The following is a 22,950-nucleotide window of genomic DNA, read 5'->3' on the forward strand; positions in this document are numbered from 1 at the left end:
AGCCATATATGAAAGACCCACTGCTAATATCATCCTCAATGGGGAAAAACTGAGAGCTTCAATGTGCTTAGTGTTACTACAATAGTGAAGAACTAAGGTTTCTCCACACAGCATTCTGGGGCCTAAATTCCTTTTTCTGGTGATAAGCACAGTTCTCCCCTCCTGGTACAAAAAGGGTGTATTTCACATAGGAGATTTATATTCTGTTTAGGGAACAAAGGATGGTCAGTGCGTCTCTGCACTGGCTGTTTCTCAAGCAAGTTTCATTCCAGCGGCATATTTGGGGTGGCATATTCTGCTCCAATCCACCATGTAATGTTGGAGTAGAGACACTGGAATAAATGTCCTGTGAGTCTTGACAGGAACCTCCCTGCAGGGCCAGGCCTAGACTGCAGGGAGCTTTCAGTACTACCCAGCACCAGGCTGATACCCCAGGTGAGTAGGTGCACAAGGGGTGAGGAAGGCTTTCCTGTAAGAAGCCAGTGTTTCCTTTTCCAGACAGCAATCTAAAATATCAGTAGATGAGGGATGCTAAAGGGTGTTTAAATATCCTGTTCCATCAGAGCATTTAATGAACTCAGGCAGTGAGAAGACACTTGAAGACGCTGCTAGTCCAGGGCTTTTAGATATCTTCATCTAAGAGATGGAAACCAGGATGCGTTTATTACCCCATTTTGTGCAGCAGTTTGGAGTCACGCTTATCCAGGAATAAGACGTTCAGATATCAGAGCCAACAACAGGTTCAGGTGGTCTCTGCCTCATTCAATACTGGTCCACAATGGGGAGAATTTCCTGTAAGGTCTTATCACTCAGTGGCAGGAGCTCAGTCTGCACACAGTTCAGGAACCTGGCCAAGGACCCACGTCCTCAAACAAGGATTAGACTGGTGCTCTCTGAGTCCCAATGTGCACGGTCCCTGTGACATTCTCTAGATGGTTCTGGTCCTGTGTATGAAATACTCTGTCTCATGACTATGCAAATAATCATTAGAGCACTAGGTTAAATATGGGTGTGTCTGTGCCCTGAGAACATCACCATACAACGCCATCCTCTACCGGAGACCCTGAGACACACCCCCTCACAATGGACTGGAGCTGGAGAATCCTCTACCTGGGGGCAGTGGCTACAGGTAAGGGTCACCCAAGTCCCTGGACACAGGAGAGGACCAGGACCAGTCAACATTGATTTCATCCACTCTTGTCCCCTCTCTACAGGTGTGCACTCCCAGGTTTTGCTGGTGCAGTCTGGGGCTGAAGTGAGGAAGCCTGGGGCATCAGTGAAGACCTTCTGCAAAGCATCTGGATACAGCTTCACTGATTACTATATGCACGGGTGCAACAGGCTCCTGCACAAGGGCTTGAGTGGATGGGAAGCATTGACCCTGAAGATGGTGCTACAAGTTATGCACAGAAGTTCCAGGGCAGACTCACTCTGACGGCAGACACATCCACAAACACAGCCTACATGGAGCTAAGCAGTCTGAGGTCTGCAGACACGGCCATGTATTACTGTGCAAGGACACAGTGAGGGGTTGTCAGTGTGAGCCCAGACACAAACCGCCCTGTAGAAGAAGATCAGGACCGCCAGGGGGTGCACACTATGCACCATTCTGTTTGTGTTCCCAGGAGCAGGTGCAGGTAGGGGTTGCTGGAAGGTTTTGTGCCATGGCCTGAGGCTTCCTCTCCATACAGCAGTTTCCCCCAGGAAGCCTCTCTGGACACATGATTCTGTGTTTACCTACTTGGGTCTGGTTTACAAAGTTTATTTTACCAGGAAAACTATATTTACATGAACAAGAGATAGAGTCTCTTACAATTGCTTACCCTTGTACTAAATATCAGTGGTTTACACATATCCTGATGCACATCAACTGAACATTTACAGGAGTCCCAGGTGCGCTCACTTTGCATCTATGACCACAGGATCCCATAGCTCCTCATTATCCTCACCCTTCTCTTGTCCCAGTCAAAAACCATGACACTTCATTCATGTCACTTTGCTTCTCAGAACTTTATATGTGTTACAGTTTTCTTCAAATACTTGAAACTACAAGAGAAAAAGCATCTACATGTATTAGTCAGGATAATCCTGAGGAACAAAACATAGCACATTGGCTTACATGACTAAATAGGCTGAGAAGTCCCATGATATACTATCACATGCTGGATACCCAGTAAAGTCAATGGTGTAATTCTCATCTGATTCCAAACTAGTGTCAAGTCTGAGAAAGTGGGGACCTGATGGTTTAACGTTCACTCCAAGGGCAAGAAGAAGCCAATGTTACAGCTCAAGCAGGCACACAAGAAGTAAAAATGAGAGAATTTGCTTCACTTTTATTTTTATTCTATTCATAACCTTAATGGATTGGGTGATGCCCATTTACCAAGACACCCAAACGCAAGAACACAGTGCACACAGCACTCACCACAAACCCTTCCTGAAGTGCCAGTCTCCGTACAGCATATGAACTCTTATTACTGTAGCCATTACTCTCAGAAGCAGAAAAACTAACAGGTTTCCTAAAACACAGAAGACAGAGACCTAGACAATATGAGAATATGGAGGAATTCATCCCCAAAGAGAGAACAAAAAAGGATCATATCCAGGGATCTAATCAAAACAGATATAAGGAATAGGCCTAAAACAGAACTTAAAACAACAATAGTAAGGATAATGGATGGGCTTGAGAACAGCATAGAAGACATCAAGGATATGCATACCACAGAGATAAAAGACATAAAAACTGGTCAACGGTGAAATTTAAAAATGCTATGAAAGAGACATGATGCTTACTGCACATAATAATGGGTGGAAGCAGCAGAGCAATGACTAAGCGATATAGAAGATAAAATTATGGAAAATAAGGAATCAGAAAAGAGAGGGTAAACTAACTTCTTGGGTTATGGATGTAGACTTAGAGAACTCAGCCACTCTGTACAGTGTAGTAAAATTCCTTTCATAGGAGTCCCAAAACATGAGAGGGAAAAAGGAACAGAAGGTTTATTTGTGCAAATTGTAGCTGAAAGTTTCCCTAACCCAAGGAAGGAAATGAACGTCCAAATCCAGAAGGCACAGAGAACTCCTATCAAAATCAACAAAAGCAGGCCATTACCAAGATAAATCATAGAAAATTGACATAATATAGAGATAAAGGAAAAATTCTAAAAGCAGCAAGAGAATGGGAAAATAATAGGCAGGCAAGAATACTTTATCCAGGAAGTTTGTCATTGAGAAGAAGGAGAGATAAAGAGCTTCCCAGACAAACAAAATCTAAAGGAGTCTGTGACCCCTAATCCAACCCTGCAAGAAATACTAAAGGGGACTCTTTGAGTGCGAAAGAAAGACCAAAAGCAACAAACACTAGAAAGGAACAGAGAAAATCTCCAGAAAAAAAAATTACTTTACAGAAACATTGTGATAACACAATTACACTAATATCATATCTTTCAGTAATCACTGTGAATGTAAATGAACTAAAAAGTCCAGTCAAAAGACACAGGGTATCAGAATGGATTAAAAAAACAAGATCCATGTATATTCTGCCTGTGAAAGACTCCTTTGAGACCTAGAGATACCTGTTGATTGAAAGTGAGGGGTTGCAGAACAATTTACCATGCTACTGGACATAAAAAGAAAGCTGTAGTACCATATTCATATCAGGCAACCTAGATTTAAAATACAAAGACTGCAAAAAGAGATGAAGAAGGGCATTATATCATAAAGTGGTCTATCCAACAAGAAGCACTAACAACTGTACATATTTATGACCACACATTGGGGCACTGAAATATGTAAAGCAATTAATGACATAAAAAACCTCATTGATAATTATACACTAGTAGTAGGGGACTTCCACACCACACTTACAACAATGAACAGATCGTGTAAGAAGAAAATCAAGAAGGAAACAATGGCTTTGAATGACACAGGTGCAGATGGACTTAACAGATATATTCAAAACATTCCATCTTAAAGCAGCAGAATACATTCTTGTCGCGTGCACATGGAACACTCTTCAGAATAGATCACACACTGGGACATAAATCAGCCCCTACAAGTACAAAGATTGAGACTATGGCATGCATAGTTTCAGATCAGAACACTATGAAACTTGGAGTCAACCACAGGGAAAAATTTGGAAACACCAGTAATAGTTGGAGTAAAAGACCATCGTACTGAAGAATAAAGCGGTTAAACAGGAAACTAAAGAATAAATAAAAATACATGGAAGCAAATGAAAATGTTAGCGTTGACAGTCCAAATCCTGTGGGATGCAGCAAAAGCAGATTTAAGATGGAAGTATATAGCAGTACAGGCCTAACACAATAAAAATAAAATTAAAATTTTAAACACACAGCCACTTTACACCTAAAGAAGCTATAAAAGGAGAGCAAAGGAAGCCTAAAGTCAGACGAGGAGGGTAAACAATCATAGAGTACCTATAAATGGCACAGAAAGAAACAAAAACAGTAGACAGATCATCAAAACTTTTAGGTTGCTTTCTGAAAGAATGAATAAAATTGAAGTTCCTGGACCAGATTATTCAAACAGAAAAGAAAAAGGACACAAAGAGACAAAATCATGAATTTCATGGGACAGATCACAACCAACACCAGAAATACAATCAATTATAAGGGAATATTATGAAAAACTATATACGAACCAATTAGGCCATCTGGAAGAAATGAATAAATTCCTAGAAACATGTAAACTACCAAAATTTCAAGAGGAGGAATTAGAAAAGGAGAATTATAGACCAATTGCCCAGGTGAACACGGATGCAAAAATTATCAACAACATACTTAGAAATTGAATCCAACAGTACATTAAAAGAATCATTTACCAGGATGAAGTCGGATTTATTCCTGGGGTGCAAGGATGGATCAATATTAACAATCAATCAAAGTTATACACCATATCAATAATAGGATAAGACCCAAATGATCCTTTCAATAAATGCAGGGAAGCATTTGATAAACTACACTATCTTTTCTTGATAAAAACCATCAAGCAAGTAAAGATAGATGGATAATTCTTCAACAACATAAAGGCCATATACAAAACACGCACTGTTAACATCATTCTCAATGGGGAAACACTGAGTGCTCTCCACATATGGTCAGGAACATGACAGGGATATCCACTGTCACTAATTTTGTTCAGCGTAGTACTAGAAGGCTTAGCCTCTGCAATCAAACAATGAAAAGAAAAAAAAAAGGCATAGACATTTGAAAGGAATAAGTCAAACTTTCACTCTTTGCAGATTACATGATACTCTATGTGGAAAATCCAAAAGATTCCACCAAAAGACTTCTAGGACGGAGACAAAACTCAGAAAAGTTGTAGGATACAAAGACAACATCAAGTTATTGGCACTATATACATACACCAAAAATGAAGCAGAAAAGAGAGGCTTTAAGGAATCAGTCCCATTTACAATTGCACCAAAAATCATAGCATACCTAGGAATAAACCTAACCACAGATGTTAGAGATCTGTATGCTAAAAACTATAGAAAGCATATGAAGCAAATTACACAAGACACAAAGGAAGAGCATTCCATGGTCATGGATTGGGAAACAAATATTGTTAAAATATCAACACTACCCAAAGCAATCTACACATTCAATGTGATCCTTACCAAAATAACACCAACATTCTACACAGAAAAAGAACAAAGAATTTTAAAATTTGTATAAAACCAGAAAACACCAAATAGGCAGAGCAATGTTGAAAAAGAAATCCAAAGCTGGAAGCATCACAATTCTAGACTTCAAGCTGTATTATGAAGCTGTAATCATCAAGAAAGTATGGTATTGGCACAAAAATAGACACATACATGAATGGGACAGAATAGAGAACCAGATTTGCTGAACAGTCTGTTCAGCAAATGGTGCTGGGAAAACTGGATAGTAACATGCAGAAGAATGAATCTGGCACACTTTCCTACAGCAAACACAAAAATATATTCAAAATGGATGAAAAACCTAAATGTAAGACCAAAAAGCATCAACATCTATAAGAGAAAACAGGCAGAAACCTCTTTGACCTAGACCTCGGCAACTTCTTAATAGACATGCCTCTAGAGGCAAGGAAAACAAAAGCAAAAAATGAACTATTGGGACCTCATCCAGATAAAAAGCTTCTGCACAGTGAAGGAAACAATCAACAACACTAAGTGGCAACTGACAGAGGAGTGAAGATATTTGAAAATGACATATGTGGTAAAAGATAGTATCCAAAATCTATAAGAACTTAACAAACACAGAAGAACAAATATCCAGTGAATGGTCAAAAGACATGAGCAGACACTTTTCCAAAGAAAACATCTGGATGGCTAAGAGACACATGAAAGATGCTCAACATCACTCATCATTGGGGAAAAACAATTCAAAATCATGATAAGATACCACCTCACACCTGTCAGAATGGCTAAAATGAACAATTCAGGAAACAACAGATTTGGCAAGGATGTGGAGACAGAGGAACCTTCCTATACTCTTGGTGGGAATGCAAAGTGGTGTGACCACACTGGAGAAGAGTTTAAAAAGTTAAAATAGAATTACCTTACGTCCCACCAATTTCTCTACAAGGTATTTACTCAAACGACACAAAAATTCTGATTCAAATAGCTAAACGGGTGATGGCGATTATGCAGGTCACTTGTTGTGATGTGCACTGGGTGTTAATGTATGTGATGAATCACTAAATTTTATTCCCAAAACTAAAACTACACTACATGTTAACTAACAAAGATGTAAATAAATAAAATCTTCAGACATTAAAAAACAGTGGAAAAAAAGAAAGGGGACAAATTATGTTCCAATGGTCATAACCAATGGGATCTAGGGCAGTGAGTTTAACTACTTGCATTTACCCATTTTATCCCTAACTGGTAATGGACATTAATTAACAAACATACTCATGATTCCCAATGTTGGTGCTACGTGAGTTGGAATTCAAACCCCAGCTGCCCTTCCCAGCTCCTCTGTGACCACATCTCATGGGCAGTCTGTCTAGACAGCTGGCATCTATGTATTGCCTGTGTGTAGACGTCCTTGCTCCTGGAGTAGGCCCATTCACCCAGGTCTGTTGGGTACTTAAGAAGCACAGACTAGTGTCAGCTGGCATTCCTTGTACTTCCCATTCCTCACTAGGGAACAAGTTCAGCCTTGAGGATGCATGTTTACCATGTGCTGTTCCACTGGTCTACACCACCTGACACCACCCATGTATTCCAGTACTTGCTTCTGAAGGGAATTTCCAAACAGATGACAATTTCACTAGTGATTTACATGAAAAAATAATTGGATCCAAGTGAGGGCACAATACTGGATTTTAGCTGCATGTTAAGGGGAACTTTGATTTCATTCTTAGAAGACAGAGAAGAGGTTTATACCAGAGACAAGGTCACAAGGACGGATCCCCCGAGAACCAGCAGTGGACCATCACCTTACTGAGAGAGGGTACATTTCACATACAATAGAAGCTGTGAATGTATAACATTTGGTGGGGGGGGGGCACAGGGTGGCCAGAACATCTCTTTACCCTCAGGTGAGGGACTTCCGGAGTCATGTCACTTGTCCACAATACAGTCAGCTTAGGATGGCTATGGTTCTGGTCTTACATCCAGAGCCCAGTTTGTAGGGCTTCCCCCGAACTCCACTGGTAGTGTCCAACATCCTCCAATCAAGGCTGCAGAAAACAGGATGCATGTCAGCCCCAGAAATCCTCTCTCAATGGCAATGACTCCTTTATGTGTCTTTCCTTGTTGTTATCTGTCTTCATGTTTCTTTCCTTACTGTTTCTCTTCACCTCAGAGCATTTTGGGGACATCCATGCATATCCACCTAGGTTCGGTTAGACACTCAGACCCAGAGGGAGACATGGACTTCATGCAAGAAAGTGTCTGTGCCTGGTGATGAGGGGTTTCATCCCACAATTCTCAAGGTATTCCCTCCCACAGATGTGCTGTCTTCAGGACCCACTCATCTTCAGTTCCGAGACGGACATTTGGTGACTGCCCATCTGTGTCCTGCACTCCATCCCCAGACTCATACACATGGCAGTAATATCAATGTCTCAAAATTAATCTCATGTGACAAGTCCCTTTGGCCACATAAGTTATTCTACATAGGTTCAAGAATGACATAGATGGCCACAGTCCACACTGATGTCAGGGAAAGTTCACCTCCATCCCATATGACACTCACATTACCACACCCCCAAATCCTCCAACATGTCAAATCATTAAATATTAAGTCAAGTCCAAAACGTACCTAAATTTCACTACCTCTAAAACGCCAAAACTAACCATGTAGCTTGGGTAGGGTGAGACTGTGGTACCTTCCATCCGGGGGTGAAACGCTCTCCATCAGCCGACCTGCATTTATAGAAAACCATTCATGTTCTACTGAATGCTTCTGCATGGTAACCATAACATAACAGGTACTGACATTCCTATGCCAGAAGAAATACAGTGTAATTGAGAAGTGCATCACCAACAAGAAACAATTTGATTATCAATCTCGGGAAACCTGTTAGGTTCAAAGACAGAATGCTCTGAATCTCAGACTCCAACTTGTCTCTGGGATTGACACTTCCTTTTTTCTTAAAGGTGGTACATGTCTGAAGCTGAGCACATTTATCCCAGTTTCATGAAAGTAGAATTTCTGAGCCCAAAAATCTTTCTTTTGTTCTCTCAATTATCAAATGAAAAGTTCTTCTGACTCTTGCCAGCTGATAAGGATAACTATTCAAGATTGTTGCTCACCAATGATTAAAGGAAATATAACTGTATATTTATAGGCAAGAAGCAGAGTGAAGGGTTCAAAGATGGAAAATATGTAGGAGGAGACATCCTGTGAACAGAAGGGTCTGCAGTGCTCATGATGGAAGGGTCTCACCCTTGCATGTTGCATAAATGGGGAGGGGAATAAAGGAGTCACTGTATCTCTGCAGGGGTCTGTGAAACAACAGGAGCACGGGGACCACCGGGGGCAATCACAACCACCAGGAGGAACTCAGAGACCAGGGAGCTCATGATCCAGGACAAGAGATTGTGTGAGGACTGGTCTCCTCTCAAGGGCTTTCAGATCCAGGCTCTGCACACTTATTCTGACATGAACACAGCAAAGAGTTTGTAAAAGCTGTGGAAACACACAAGTGTCCTCCCTGTTGAAATAAACCATGATAATGGGAATACACAAATTTTCCCAGGGTCAGACACTGGGATAAATACATCTTTGATCATTCTCACATTAACAAGAGTTTAGAAGAATAATGATCTCCATTTCATAAATGAAGAAATATTTTTAATTAACATCATCCTTCCTGATCTCAAGTGTTTTGCCTTCAACATATTTCAATAAAATTCAACCATTTTAAAGTTATTGAGGCTTTCTTTTTTAATGTTTATTTATTTTTAAGAGAGAGAGAGACAGACTACGAGTGGGCAAGGGGAAGAGAGAGAGAGGAGACACAGTATCAGAATATGAAGCAGTCCCTAGGCTCTGAGCTGTCAGCACAGAGCACGACACAAGGCTCAGACTCATAAACTGTGAGACCATGACATGAGTCAAAATCGGACACTTAACCAACTGAGCCACCCAGAGGCTCCATATTGAGGGTTTCCATTGATGTCCACATAGAGTTCATGTGTAAATGACCCATTGTGTTTGTAGAAAACCCCTGGCATCTCCATCAGCTCTGTGAGTCTCTGTCGAGGCTTCTCACTCTCTCCAATTTGTGACACAATAGACCTGGCTTCCACCCATCACTCTCCTGGGACTTCTAGAAGGTCAGGAACCTGCAAACCTCACTGGGATGTCCAGCCTTGTCCTGCATGCGGTTCAGGAGGCCGGTGGGTCCCCTGATGGGGAACACACGTTCAGATACGGGGACTACTCCCACCTCTTACGTGATCTTGGACACTCACACAATCCATCTCTGTCGCAGTGTATCTGTTAGCCTGTACAATGGTGGTATACTGATTCTTACCTCAAGTGTTTGGGTGCATATGTGAAAATAAGGATTATCATGGGTACTTATAATCACTGCAGCAAAATCACAAATTAATAAATCACAATGTCCTGAAAAATATTGTGACACCAAACACTGCCCCATCACTTACACCTGCCAAGGGCCACTGGCTTCTTGAGGATTCTATTGCAAAATTTGCTATATTGTCAAAGGACTTCTGTATGCTGATTAAACCCTCCCATCCCTGAAACTGTAGCTGGGTGAAGAGCCCCAGCCCCTAAGTGTTCACATTCAGTGATCAGAACAGAACACAGACATCTCACCATGGAGTTTGGGTTCACTTTGGTTTTCCTTGGTTCTATTTTAAACAGTAATTCATGGTGAACAAGAAACACAGACTATGTTAGTGGATATGAGTGAGAGAAACAGTGGATGTGTGACATTTTCCGGACTTGTATCTGTAGCTGTCTTGTGTGACGTACAGCTGGTGGAGACTGGGGGAGACCTGAGAAGCCTGGCAGGGTAGGGGGTCTCTGAGACTCTCCTGTGCAGTCTCTAGATTCACCTTCAGTAGCTAATTGATGAGGTACGTCTGCCAGACTCCAGGGAAGGGGCTGAATGGGGGTCTATATATCTGTATGGTATAAGATAAGCACCAAATGTCATTATTTTATTCACTGGAATTCAAAACCATTTGTGAAAGAGGCCATTTTTTCCCTAATTTTAATTCTATGAAATCTCATGGAGGATTTGCTGACTGAATCCAGACACATTTCACTCTGGTCTCTGTAATCTGCTCCACTGGTCTGTGTGTCTGACTCTGTGCCAGTAGCACACTGTTATAGACAATGTACCTCTGCAATATACTTAGAAAGGAGGATGTGTGCTGTCTCCATGTTTGTTCTTCTTTCTCAGGATTGTTTTCTCACTTCTGTGTGCTTTGTGGTACCATATAAATAAGAATTTCCCAGATACATTCATTGGCATTTTTATTTACTCAACTAATACTAGAAATTATTAGAACAGATAAAAGGAATAAAAAGTGTAACAATACAAAAAATTAACAAATTGAAATGGATATCTAGAAAGCTAAATGCAATTGAAAAAGCATCTATACTAGGAAAATAGGTAAAACTCAAACAGATAGAATTAAGGAGGGGACATTCTGATACCAAAGAAGTGAAAAACAATAACAGAAAATTCCTAGATAATTATAGACCCATTATTAGATAACAAAGGGCAACTAGGCAATTTCCAGAGCCAAACAATCCGCAAGACTGTACATGAAGAAATAGAAAATTAACAGAATGAAAACAAATAAAATTCAATCTATAATCTAATCATACACCGCCCCAAAAGGAAAAAGTCAGCTTAGTAACACAGGGCTTTATCTATGAATTATATCAAAATATAAAAGAGACTTAATGACAATACCTCTCAGACTCTTACCAAAAACTTAAAAGAAAGGAATATGCCCCAATTCATCTACAAGACGAACCTTACTATGCTGCAAAATCGAAAGACACCGTAAGAAGAGAAACTAAAGGCCAATATCTCAGATGGACATACATGCAAAACTCCTAGCATAGTGAATGCAACAGCACAATGAAAGGGTCATATGTGACAATGTAGTCACATCTATTGATCACCTATATCATCATCTATTGAGATATATAAAACTAGGCAAAATTCAACAAATTGTCATTATTAAAAAATCTCAGCAACTGAAGGAAAGAAATAAATAACCTCCACAAAATCGTGGCCATAGATGAAAAGCCCACACCTGACAGCATATTTAACAGTGAAAAACTGAAGCTTTTCCTGTCACGTTAGGAGCCGGGCAAGGATGCTCATTCTCTACATAGGTATTCCACATGGTAACATGAAGACCAGTAAAATATGGCACCCAATGTATGTCATCTTGTCACATTGCTTATTTGGAGGAAAGTCACTTGAGTAACAGCTAGTCTAAGGAAACTGTGACCCTTCTTTGTCCCCCTGAGAGCAGGAAATAAATCTCTCCTGGGAAACTTCTTCCCCTCTACCAGAATGGAAGAACCATCCTTAACACCGGAAATGGGAAGTTAGCACCAAGAAGGCTGTGCAAACAAGCCTGGTTAGTTCCTCACTAATTGATTTACCCAAACCCAAATCTCTGTCTGGTTAACTCTTCGCAAATCCATTGTTTTTTATTCTAAAAGGCACAAGTGCCACCTGCTTTCTTCATTCTCTGGGTGTCATATTATTAGGAAGCTTGTGCACATGCAAAATGAAATTTATTCTCTTCTCTAGATCTGTCTTATGTCAATTGAATCCTTAGACCAGACAAAGAACACAGAAGCAAAGAAAGAAAAAGCTTGCTGCTCCTACAAGTTGAAGATGTACCCATAAAAATTAGGTAAGAAAATGAAATAAAGACAAGTAAATCAGTAAGAAGAAAATTATTTGTTTGAGAATCACACGAACTTACATATAGTGAAACCTTAGAAAGTCCACAAAAAAAGTATCAGAACTAACAAACTCAGGAAAAGTTCAGGGTACAAATCAACATACAAAAATATGTTGCATTTCCATACACCAAAAACATAGTATATGAATAAACTAACAAAATCACACAATTGAAAATGGCACAAAAGGGAGCACCTGTGTGGCTCAATCCATTAAGTGCCTACTGTTGATTTTGGCTCAGGTCATGATCTCATGGTTCCTGAGTTGTTTTTTTTTTTTTTTTTTTTTTTCAAATTTTTTTTCAACGTTTTTATTTATTTTTGGGACAGAGAGAGACAGAGCATGAACGGGGGAGGGGCAGAGAGAGAGGGAGACACAGAATCGGAAACAGGCTCCAGGCTCTGAGCCATCAGCCCAGAGCCCGACGCGGGGCTCGAACTCACGGACCGCGAGATCGTGACCTGGCTGAAGTCGGACGCTTAACCGACTGCGCCACCCAGGCGCCCCTCATGGTTCCTGAGTTTAATTCTGAGGCAGGGTCTGCAATGATTGTGCAGAGCCTGCTTGGGATTCTCTGTCCCCTTCTCTCTCTCTCTGATCGCTCTCTCCTTCTCTGTGTCACACAAAAATAAACACACATTAAAATTATATAGCACAAGATAAAATATTTATGATTAAATTTCACCAAAAAGTAAAATGGCATACCAAACATGACCTGCTGGGAGAAAGACATGTAAAATGTCAAACACAGATGAAAAGATAACTGTGTTCACAGATTAGAATTATTTATACTGTCACAGTCCCTTCTGCAAGAAGTGATCTAGAAGTGCCTCTCAAACACTCGTTTTAAATTTGAAACAAATCTAAGTCTGGAGATTGATATATAGTCAAAGGATATGCAAATAGGGCCCTCCCCGTGCTGATTAAACCAGTCCAGCTCCAACCCTGCAGCTGGGAGAGGAGCCCCAGGCCCGGGAGTCCCAGGTGTTCCCATTCTGTGATAAGCACAGAACATAGACACCTCACCATGGAGTTTGTGCTTGGCTGGGTTTTCCTTGCTGCTCTTTTAAAAGGTAATTAATGGTGAATGAGAGACACAGAGTATGTGAGTGGACATGACTGAGAAAGAGTGGATGTGTGACAGATTCCTGACCAAGATGTCTTGTGTCTGCAGGTGTCCAGTGTGACGTGCAGCTGGTGGAGTCTGGGGGAGACCTGGTGAAGCCTGGGGGGTCCCTGAGACTCACCTGTGTTGCCTCTGGATTCACCTTCAGTAACTATTGGATGAGCTGGGTCCGTCAGGCTCCAGGGAAGGGGCTGCAGTGGGTCGCATATATTTATGATGATGGAAGTAGCACATACTACGCAGACTCCGTGAAGGGCCGATTCACCATCTCCAGAGACAACGCCAAGAACACGCTGTATCTGCAGATGAACAGCCTGAAGACTGAAGACACGGCCACATATTACTGTGCAAGTGACACGGTGAGGGGACCTCACTGGGAGCCCACACACAAACCTCCCTGCAAGAGGGGATCAGCACCACCAGGGCGCGCACACTATGCACAATTCTGGTTTGTGTTCCCAGGAGCAGGTGCAGATGGAGGTCACAGGCAGGTTTCCTGTCAGGGTCTGGGGCTTCCTCTCCACACAGCAGTTTCTCCAGGGAGCCTCTCTGGTCACAGGATTCTGTGTTTATCTATCAACTCTCTGAATTAGCAACTGTGTTGTCATAGGAAAACTACCCTAACATGCACAAAGACACAGTTGTTTGCATTGCTTACTCCTGTCACTCAGTATGAGTGAATTGCAGATTTCCTGACGCACAACAGCTGAACCTTTTTTTTCATAAAGTATTTTTTTAACGTTTATTTATTTTTGAGACAGAGAGAAACAGAGCATGAACGGGGGAGGGTCAGATAGAGGGAGACACAGAATCTGAAACAGGCTCCAGGCTCTGAGCTGTCAGCACAGAGCCCGATGCGGGGCTCGAACTCACGGACTGCGAGATCATGACCTGAGCCAAAGTCGGCTGCTTAACCAACTGAGTCACCCAGGCGTCCCAACAGAAGTCCCAGATGCACTCACTGTGCAGCCAGGCCTACAGGAGCCCCCAGGCCCCCATTATCTTCACCCAGCACTTGTCACAACAGTGTGACACTTCCCTCCTGGCACTTGCTACTCAGGACTTTAAATGAGCTACAGCTTTATCCAATTCCTCTAAAGAAGAGATAATTCATCTCCATGTATTAGTCAGGATTCTCCCGAGGAACAGAAACCAAAGAAACTGGTTTACATGACTAAATACATTGATAAGACCCACATTCCACTCTCACATGCTGGAGACCCTGGAAAACCAGTGGTGTAATTATCATCTGATTCTGAACTAGTTTCCAGTCTCAAACGTCAAGAGCTGATGATGTAACTCGCAGAACAAGGGCCAGAGGAGACCAATGTTCCAATTCAAACACACACATGGGAAGTGAAACTGAGGGAATTCCTCCTCCCTCTGCATCAGTTTCTATTCAGAACCTTAATGGAATGGGTGATGCCCAGACAGACAGAAACCATGGATAGAAATGCCAGTCTCTTCTGGAACACATCACAGACATCCACAGAAACAGTGGGGCTTCTGGGCACCATGATGCAGTCAAGATGACACATAAAGGTAATCATGACAAGTCAACCTCCTGTAAATGTGCAGTTCAAAGACTGAAGATTTAGAAGTCCATGCCATCACTGGCATGGAGCCTGGTGGGCATAGCTGTGCTTCTGTGGAGAAGGAAGGCAGAGTCGCATAGGGGGCATTGTGGTCTGAGAATCCCCTGGGCGACTTGGAGAGAGACAGTTCCCTTCTCAGGGTGCATTTCGTAAAGAGAGTATTGCCTCTCGTGGGGCAGGAGAGCTGACAGGCACCATTGCACTGCCATTGTCATTAGCATAGGAGCCTCTGTTGAGAGCGGCTAACTGAATGCTGCCTTCATGTTCTTCCTCACCATGAACTCCAAGCCCCTAGTGTTCATGAAACTGCCCTCCTGGGATAACTAGCTCCAGGCACAGCACAGCAAGACCCTCTCCTAGAGGATCAGTGGGGTCCCGGTCATATTGAGTTCATATACTTTGGAGTTTTCAAACCCAGCTAGAGCTCCTGAGATAAAACATAAGAGCCCTGTGCCACCAGGTGGGCCAATGGTTTGGACACAGACAGGGTGAAAGCAGGGTTCTGATGGAAGCCTGGGACCCACAGGTACAAATTGTTCTCTCTGTGGGAGGGCTTCCTGAACAGGGGAGGCTGGGAACTCCAACTCAAGGGACTAGATAGGGAGCTGATGCCAATATTTCCTCCCACCAATCAGCATAGACAGAATTCAATGAGCAGCACAGAACCTCCCAGTAGAAGGTGAGCCACTGACACCAAGATATACCCCCCCTTGCCTTCCTCAGGTGCTTCCTTACTAGAGACAGAGGGCCTGGAAACCAGATCAGCTCCATGCCCCTCCCTCAAAAGATGACATATACCCACAAAGGCACCAAGTCTACTGACCATATAGTGAGGCATAGCTTCACCTCTAGGGGAAATAGGAATTAGCCTCTTTTACAGGCAGAACAAAGTCACCTAGTTAAAACTCACAACATTGTGGACAATGTCTAAAGACTCATCAATGGAGAAAAGGAGAAACTCTTCAGAGGACTTAGCTGAGGGACAGAGCAGCCAATACACGACAGCACAGTGCACACAGAATATGCAACAGATGCTTCCTAAAGTGTCAAGCCCTCAACAGCAATTGAACACTTCTCAATAAAGACACTACTCCAGAAGCAGAAAACAAAACAGGATTTTCTAAAACACTTAAGAAAGCAGAGATATAGACATACACCATGATGGAGGAATTCATCCCAAAAGAGAAAACGATAAAAGGTCATTGCCAGGGATATTATTAAAGCACATATAACTAATATGCCTCAAACAGAATTTCTAAAAACTCTCAAAAGGAAATAGAATTTTTCAAAACTATCGTAAGGATACTTGCTGTGCTTGAGGAAAGCATAGGAGACATGAAGGATACCCTTACTGCAGATAGAAATGACCTAAAACCCAGTCATGTTGAAATTTAAATTTTTTTTCAACGTTTATTTATTTTTGGGACAGAGAGAGATAGAGCATGAACGGGGGAGGGGCAGAGAGAGAGGGAGACACAGATCCAGAAACAGGCTCCAGGCTCTGAGCCATCAGCCCATAGCCCAACACGGGGCTCGAACTCACGGATCCCATGAGATCGTGACCTAGCTGAAGTCGGACGCTTAACTGACTGTGCCACCCTGGCACCCCGCAATTTTAAGTGTTGTAACCGACACTTCTCTAAAGAAGACATCCGGATGGCCAATAGGCACATGAAAAGATGTTCAATGTCGCTTATCAGGGAAATACAAATCAAAACCACACTCAGATATCACCTCACGCTAGTCAGAGTGGCCAAAATGAACAAATCAGGAGACTATAGATGCTGGAGAGGGTCTGGAGAAACGGGAACCCTCTTGCACTGTTGGTGGGAATGCAAATTGGTGCAGCCACTCTGGAAAACAGTGTGGAGGTTCCTCAAAAAATTAAAAATAGACCTACCCTATGACCCAGCAATAGCACTGCTAGGAATTTATCCCAGGGATACAGGAGTACTGATGCATAGGGTCACTTGTACCCCAATGTTTATAGCAGCACTCTCAACAATAGCCACATTATGGAAAGAGCCTAAATGTCCATCAACTGATGAATGGATAAAGAAATTGTGGTTTATATACACAATGGAATACTACGTGGCAATGAGAAAGAATGAAATATGGCCTTTTGTAGCAACGTGGATGGAACTGAAGAGTGTGATGCTAAGTGAAATAAGCCATACAGAGAAAGACAGATACCATATGCTTTCACTCTTTTGTAGATCCTAAGAAACTTAACAGAAACCCATGGGGGAAGGGAAGGAAAAAAAAAAAAGAGGTTAGAGTGGGAGAGAGCCAAAGCATAAGAGACTGTTAAAAAGTGAGAACAAACTGAGGGTTGATGGGGGGTGGGAGGGAGGGGAAGGTGGGTGATGGGTATTGAGGAGGGCACCTTTTGGGATGAGCACTTGGTGTTGTATGGAAACCAATTTGACAATAAATTCCATATATTAAAAAAATAATAGTACACAAAAAAATAAAATTTAAAAATTTAAAAAACAAAAAAAATTAAAAAAATAAATACATGTAACCAAGATGTTTCAACTCTCCACAGACTAAACCCTACAACCTAAGACCCCTCTGAATGGAGAGTTGTTGAGGCCATAATCTCACATGTGTTCTAACAGGAACTGTTCCCTCAACTGTCCTTGGCTCTGGCTCTCTCCTGCAGGTGAGGAGGAGTAGGTTAGGAATAATCCACTGAAACCATCTGTCTCCTGCACCTGACTCTCCCACAACATGAGGCCCAGAACTTCCTCACCCTCATCTGTAAATGAAGTCAGCTGTACCAGAACCAATTTGCACCTTGGTTTAGTGGATTGCTCCAGCTCCCCCCCTGCCCTGGGCAAAACTCTGCAGCTGCAGGTGGGGACAAAATAAGGGCTCAGTTTAGGGGTGAGTGGCAGCTGCACTTCTTTGAGGCTTGCTTGTCCTGGTGGCATGAGATCCCTGCCGTACAAGTCAGGTCTGGGGCGACCAGGCTCCCAGCATCCCTAGTGGACTGTGCCCAGGGCAGAGTTTCCATCCTGGGAGTGGGGATGCAAACAATGAGTGAGTCGCACATCTCAGTGGCACCTGCTGGGGCTTGGCCTCAACAGCAAACAGCTTAGGGTCACTGACATCCTGTCCCTCTGGGAAAGAGTCCTCTGAACAAGAGCTGCTCACCAGGAACCCTGGTATTGGTTGCAACAGTCTGGAGGGGAGGTTGCAGCCAGGCTCAGTGGCACATGCCTATAGTCCCAGCTCCTTGCACTGGAGTTTCCATTTGCTGAGCTGGGGTGGGGAAGGAAAGGCACATACCTTAGCTCAAAATTCTAGCTTTTCCGTCTGTCGGTATATTTTCTGCAATAAATGTTTCTTCATGGGCTGTATGCCAACAAGGCCATTTGCAGACACTGTAAATACATCATTTGAGATTTTATTCATATTCCACATAGTAAACATTCAATGTAGTATTACTTTCAGGTGTAAAATATAGTGATTCAACATTTCCATACAACACCCAGTGCTCATTATGACTGCGGCCCTGCAACCCCATCACCGTACTTCCCCAAACCTCCTCCCACCTTCCCTCTGGTAACCACAAGTTTGTTTTGTATAGGTAAGAATCTGTTTTGTTGTGTTTATATGTTCCATGGGTTAAGCCTAAGACTCTTGCTTTGGGCTCATGTCTTGATTTCATGGATCCTGAGATCAAGCCCCATTTTGGTTTCTGCACTGACAGCAAAGAGACTGCTTGAGATTCTCCTTCCCGCTTCCTCTGCTCCTCCCCCCATTCTATCTCAACATAAATTTAAAAACATTGAAAAAAGTTTATTTCTTGGTGTAGCTCTTCTCTCTCCTTTGTCCCCTTTCCCATTTGAAGTTTCTTAAATTCTACATATGAATGAAATCATATATTTGTCTTTCGCTCACTTGTTTCAGTTAGCATAATACTCTCTAACTCCATCCATATCATTACAAATAGCAAATGTCATTCCTTTCAGGGCTGAGAAACATTCCAGTGTATGAGTATGATTGTGTGTGTGTGTGTGTGTGTGTGTGTGTGTGTGTGTGTGTGTGTGTAGATATACCACATATACTTTATCCATTTATGAGTCAATGCTTACTTGGACTGTTTCCAGAGCTGGGCTGTTTTTGATAGGGCTGCTATAAACATACAGTTGCAATCCCCTTTAAATTAGTATTTTTGTATCCTTTGGGTAAATACCTAGTAGTTCAATCGATCAATCATAAGGTAGTTATATTTTTAGCATTTTGAGGAACGCCCATGCTGTTTTCCAGACAAGCTGCACCAGTTTCCATTCCCACAAGCAGTGCAAAAGTGTTCCTCTTTCTCTGTATCCTCACAAACACCTGTTGTTCCTTGTGTAGTTGAGTTTAGTCATTCTGACAGGAGTGAGTTGATATTTCGTTGTAGTTTTGATTTATATTTCCCTGATGATGAGTGATGTTGAGCATCTTTTCATGTGTTTATTGGCCATCTGTATGTTGCATTTTGGAAAGTATATTCATGCCTTCTGCTCATTTTTTTAATAGGATTATTCAGTTTTGGAGTTGAATTTTATACTACATACAGAAAACCTGAAAAACTCCACCAAAAAAAAAAACCCCACTAGAACTGATACAATAAACCAGTAAAGCTGCAGCATACAAAATCAACATACAGAAATTTGTGCATTTCGATACAACAGTAATGAAGCAGGAGAAAGAGAAATCAAGGAATTTATCCCATTTACAATTACACCAAAAACCATAAGATACCTAGAAGTAACCCTCACTAAAGAGTTACAAGAGCTTTACTCTGAAAAACCTGGGACATTTATGGTACAAACTGAAGAAGACACAAAGAAATGGAAAAATATTCCATGCACATGGGTTTAAAAAAAAAAAACATTGTTAAAATGTTGATACTGCCCAAAGCACTCTAGACATTCAATGCAAATAATTCAGTGCAAATATCCCTGTCAAATAATACAAGCATTCCTCACAGAGCTAAAACAAATAATTCTAAAATTATCATGGAACCACAAAAGACCTTGAACACCCAAAGCAATCCTAAAAAAGAAACAAAATGGAGGCATCACAATTCTGGATTTCAAGCTATATTACAATGCTGTAGTCATCAAGACAGTATGCTCCTGGCACAAAAAGAGACACATAGATTAATGGAACAGAGTAGAAAACCCATTAATGGTCAACTAATCTTCGACAAAACAGGAAACAGTATCAAATGGAAAAATGACAGTCTCTTCAACAAATGGTGTTGGGAAAACTGGACAGCAACAGGAAACTCTAATGGAACTGGACCACTTTCTTACAATATACACAAAATCAAATTCAAAATTGGATGAAAGACCTAAATGTGAGACAGGAAACCATCAAAATCCTAGAGGAAAACACAGGCACCAAATTCTTTGAGCACGGTCAGAACAACTTCTTACTGGACATGTCCCAGATGCAAGGGAAACAAAAGCAAAAATGAACTACTGGGACCTCAAGATAAACAGCTTCTGTACAGCAAAGACACAATCAACAAAACTAAAAGGCAACTGACAAAATAGGAGAAGATATTTGCAAATGGCATATCAGATAAAGGCTTAGTATCCAAAATCTATAAAGAATTATCAAACTCAGCACTGAAAAAAACAAATAATCTGGTGAAGAAATGGCCAGAAGACATGAATAGACATTTTTCAAAGAAGACTTCCAGATGGCGAAAAGACACGTGTAATGAGGCTCATTGTCACTCCTCGTCAGGGAACATAAATCAAAACCACAATGTGATAACACCTCACACCTGTCAGGATGGCTAAAATTAACATGGTGGGAATGCAAACTGGTGCAGCCATTCTGGAAAATAGTGTGGAGATTCCTGAAAAAAATTAAAAATAGAACTATCCTGTGATCGAGCAATTGTTTTACTAGGTATTTATCCAAAGGATACCAAAATGCTGATTCAGAGGGGCACATGGACCCCAATGTTTACAGCAGCCCTATCAACAATAAGCAAATTGTGGGAAAGCCCAAATATCCGTCAGGAGATGAATGCATAAAGAAGAGGTGGTAAATATATACAATGGAATATTACTCAGCCATCAAAAAGAATGAAATCTTGTCATTTACAACAATGTGGGTGGAACAACAACATATTAACCTAAGTGAAATAAGTCAGTAAGAAAAAGCCAAATATCATATGATTTCATTCATATGTGGAATATAAGAAACACAACATAGGGGAAGGCAAAATAAAATAAGAGAAAAACAGAGAATAGGAAACCGGAAGAGACTCTTAAATACAGAGAACAAATCAAGGGGAGAGGGGTAAGGTGGGCTAAAAGGGAGGTGGGCATTAAGATGGGTACTTGTTGAAATGAGAACTGTGTGTTATATGTACGTGATGAATCACAAAATTCTGCACCTGAAATCAATACTGCACTGTAGGTTAACACACTTGTATTTAAATTTAAAATATTATAAGAAAATTAAGTACATACATATATGAACTCTTGGGAGTACCTCAAAATAGCAAGCTTCTGCACAGTGAAGGTAACAATAAACAAAACTAAAAGGCAACCTATGGAATGGAAGAAGATATTTATAAATGGCATATATTCAGGGTTAGGATCCAAAGTATGTAAATTTTTTAAAAATTATTTTCACTTGTCAGTACAGAGTGTGTGTCCATGCATACTTTGTGTGAGAAGCAAAACTCATGTATTGTGGGAAGATCTCACTGAAACTGAGATCCACTCTCTTCACTAAATTTTAAACGTACAGTACAATATTGTTAACTACACATGTAATGTTGTGGAGAAGACCTCTAGAAATTAGTCGTCTTGCATAACAGAAAATCACACCCCCTGATATCTAACCCTCATTGCGCCTCTCTGCCAGCCCCTGGCAACTGCCACTCCACTCTGTTTTTTTATTGTTATCAAAACCCGAATTCAGCTACCTGTTGCTGGAAAGGTCAACATTCAAAGTTTTAGTTTTGGTAGGAAAGGATTTGAGCTTTATGCACAAGGCCAGCCACTGGTGAGAATGCAGACTCCTGTCCAAAAGCCAACTCTGAGGTTTCTCCCTGACGCAGGTGGTGTTAAAGGAGTAGAGCATATTTAATCAAACAAAGGAGTTCCATGGTTGATAACGTCTTTTGATCATGTGCAGATTCCACAGTGTGCAAGCTGCCAAAGTTACCTCAACTCCCTTGCATCTCCCCAGCTGAGGAGGGAACCACACATGCATGGGAGGAGACTGCCAGAGGCCAGGAAAGAACCCCAAAAAGGGATTAGAGCGGAAAACCCATGGGGCACACACATGGTCAGCAGTACTTTCTGTTCTCCCCAGCTGGCATAAAAAAACTACTAAAATACAACCTTGTACTTCACCAATCATGACATAAAATACTGGGTAATGTTTCCCCAGTAAACTCAGAGGAAACTTCAAACCAAAAACCAAAAGGATCAAATGGCTTGAAAACTAATGTCTAACCATAATGAGACATGAAAAACGACAAAGCTATTCTTTTAGTCACCTATAAAGGTAAAATTGACAGGTCCACCTCCACATCTCAAGGAATTGTGGGAAAGCAATGGTCTCCATAAAGATGAAAAGCAGTCGTCCATAGAAAGGTGACCCAGCAGTACCACAGGACATGGAATTGGTAGAGAAGTTCAGGGTGTTAAAATTTCATATCCCATATTCACTAGCTGGAGGAAAGATGGAATGTGTTGAATAGAGCCATGTCTCTGGGTCCAAGTCCTTACTATGTCCATGTGAGTAAGCTTCAACCGGCTCACCTGC

At 41.5% G+C, this 22,950-nt stretch overlaps 1 pseudogene and 1 gene segment (V, D, J or C); both read left to right on the forward strand.

Annotated features, from left to right (window-relative positions):
• The first annotated feature begins 1,083 nt into the window (after positions 1–1,083).
• On the forward strand, positions 1,084–1,527 carry LOC123386278 (annotated as a pseudogene).
• An 11,835-nt stretch (positions 1,528–13,362) lies between these two features.
• On the forward strand, positions 13,363–14,023 carry LOC123386279 (the record flags this gene model as incomplete). The annotated part of the segment is given in 2 exon segments: positions 13,363–13,502; positions 13,604–14,023. Coding segments are annotated over 2 exon segments (466 nt in total), but the record flags the coding sequence as incomplete, so codon positions are not given.
• Between the last annotated feature and the right edge of the window lie 8,927 nt (positions 14,024–22,950).

The sequence above is a fragment of the Felis catus genome, chromosome B3, assembly GCF_018350175.1.
Source record: "Felis catus isolate Fca126 chromosome B3, F.catus_Fca126_mat1.0, whole genome shotgun sequence".
Classification (NCBI taxonomy): Eukaryota; Metazoa; Chordata; class Mammalia; order Carnivora; family Felidae; genus Felis; species Felis catus.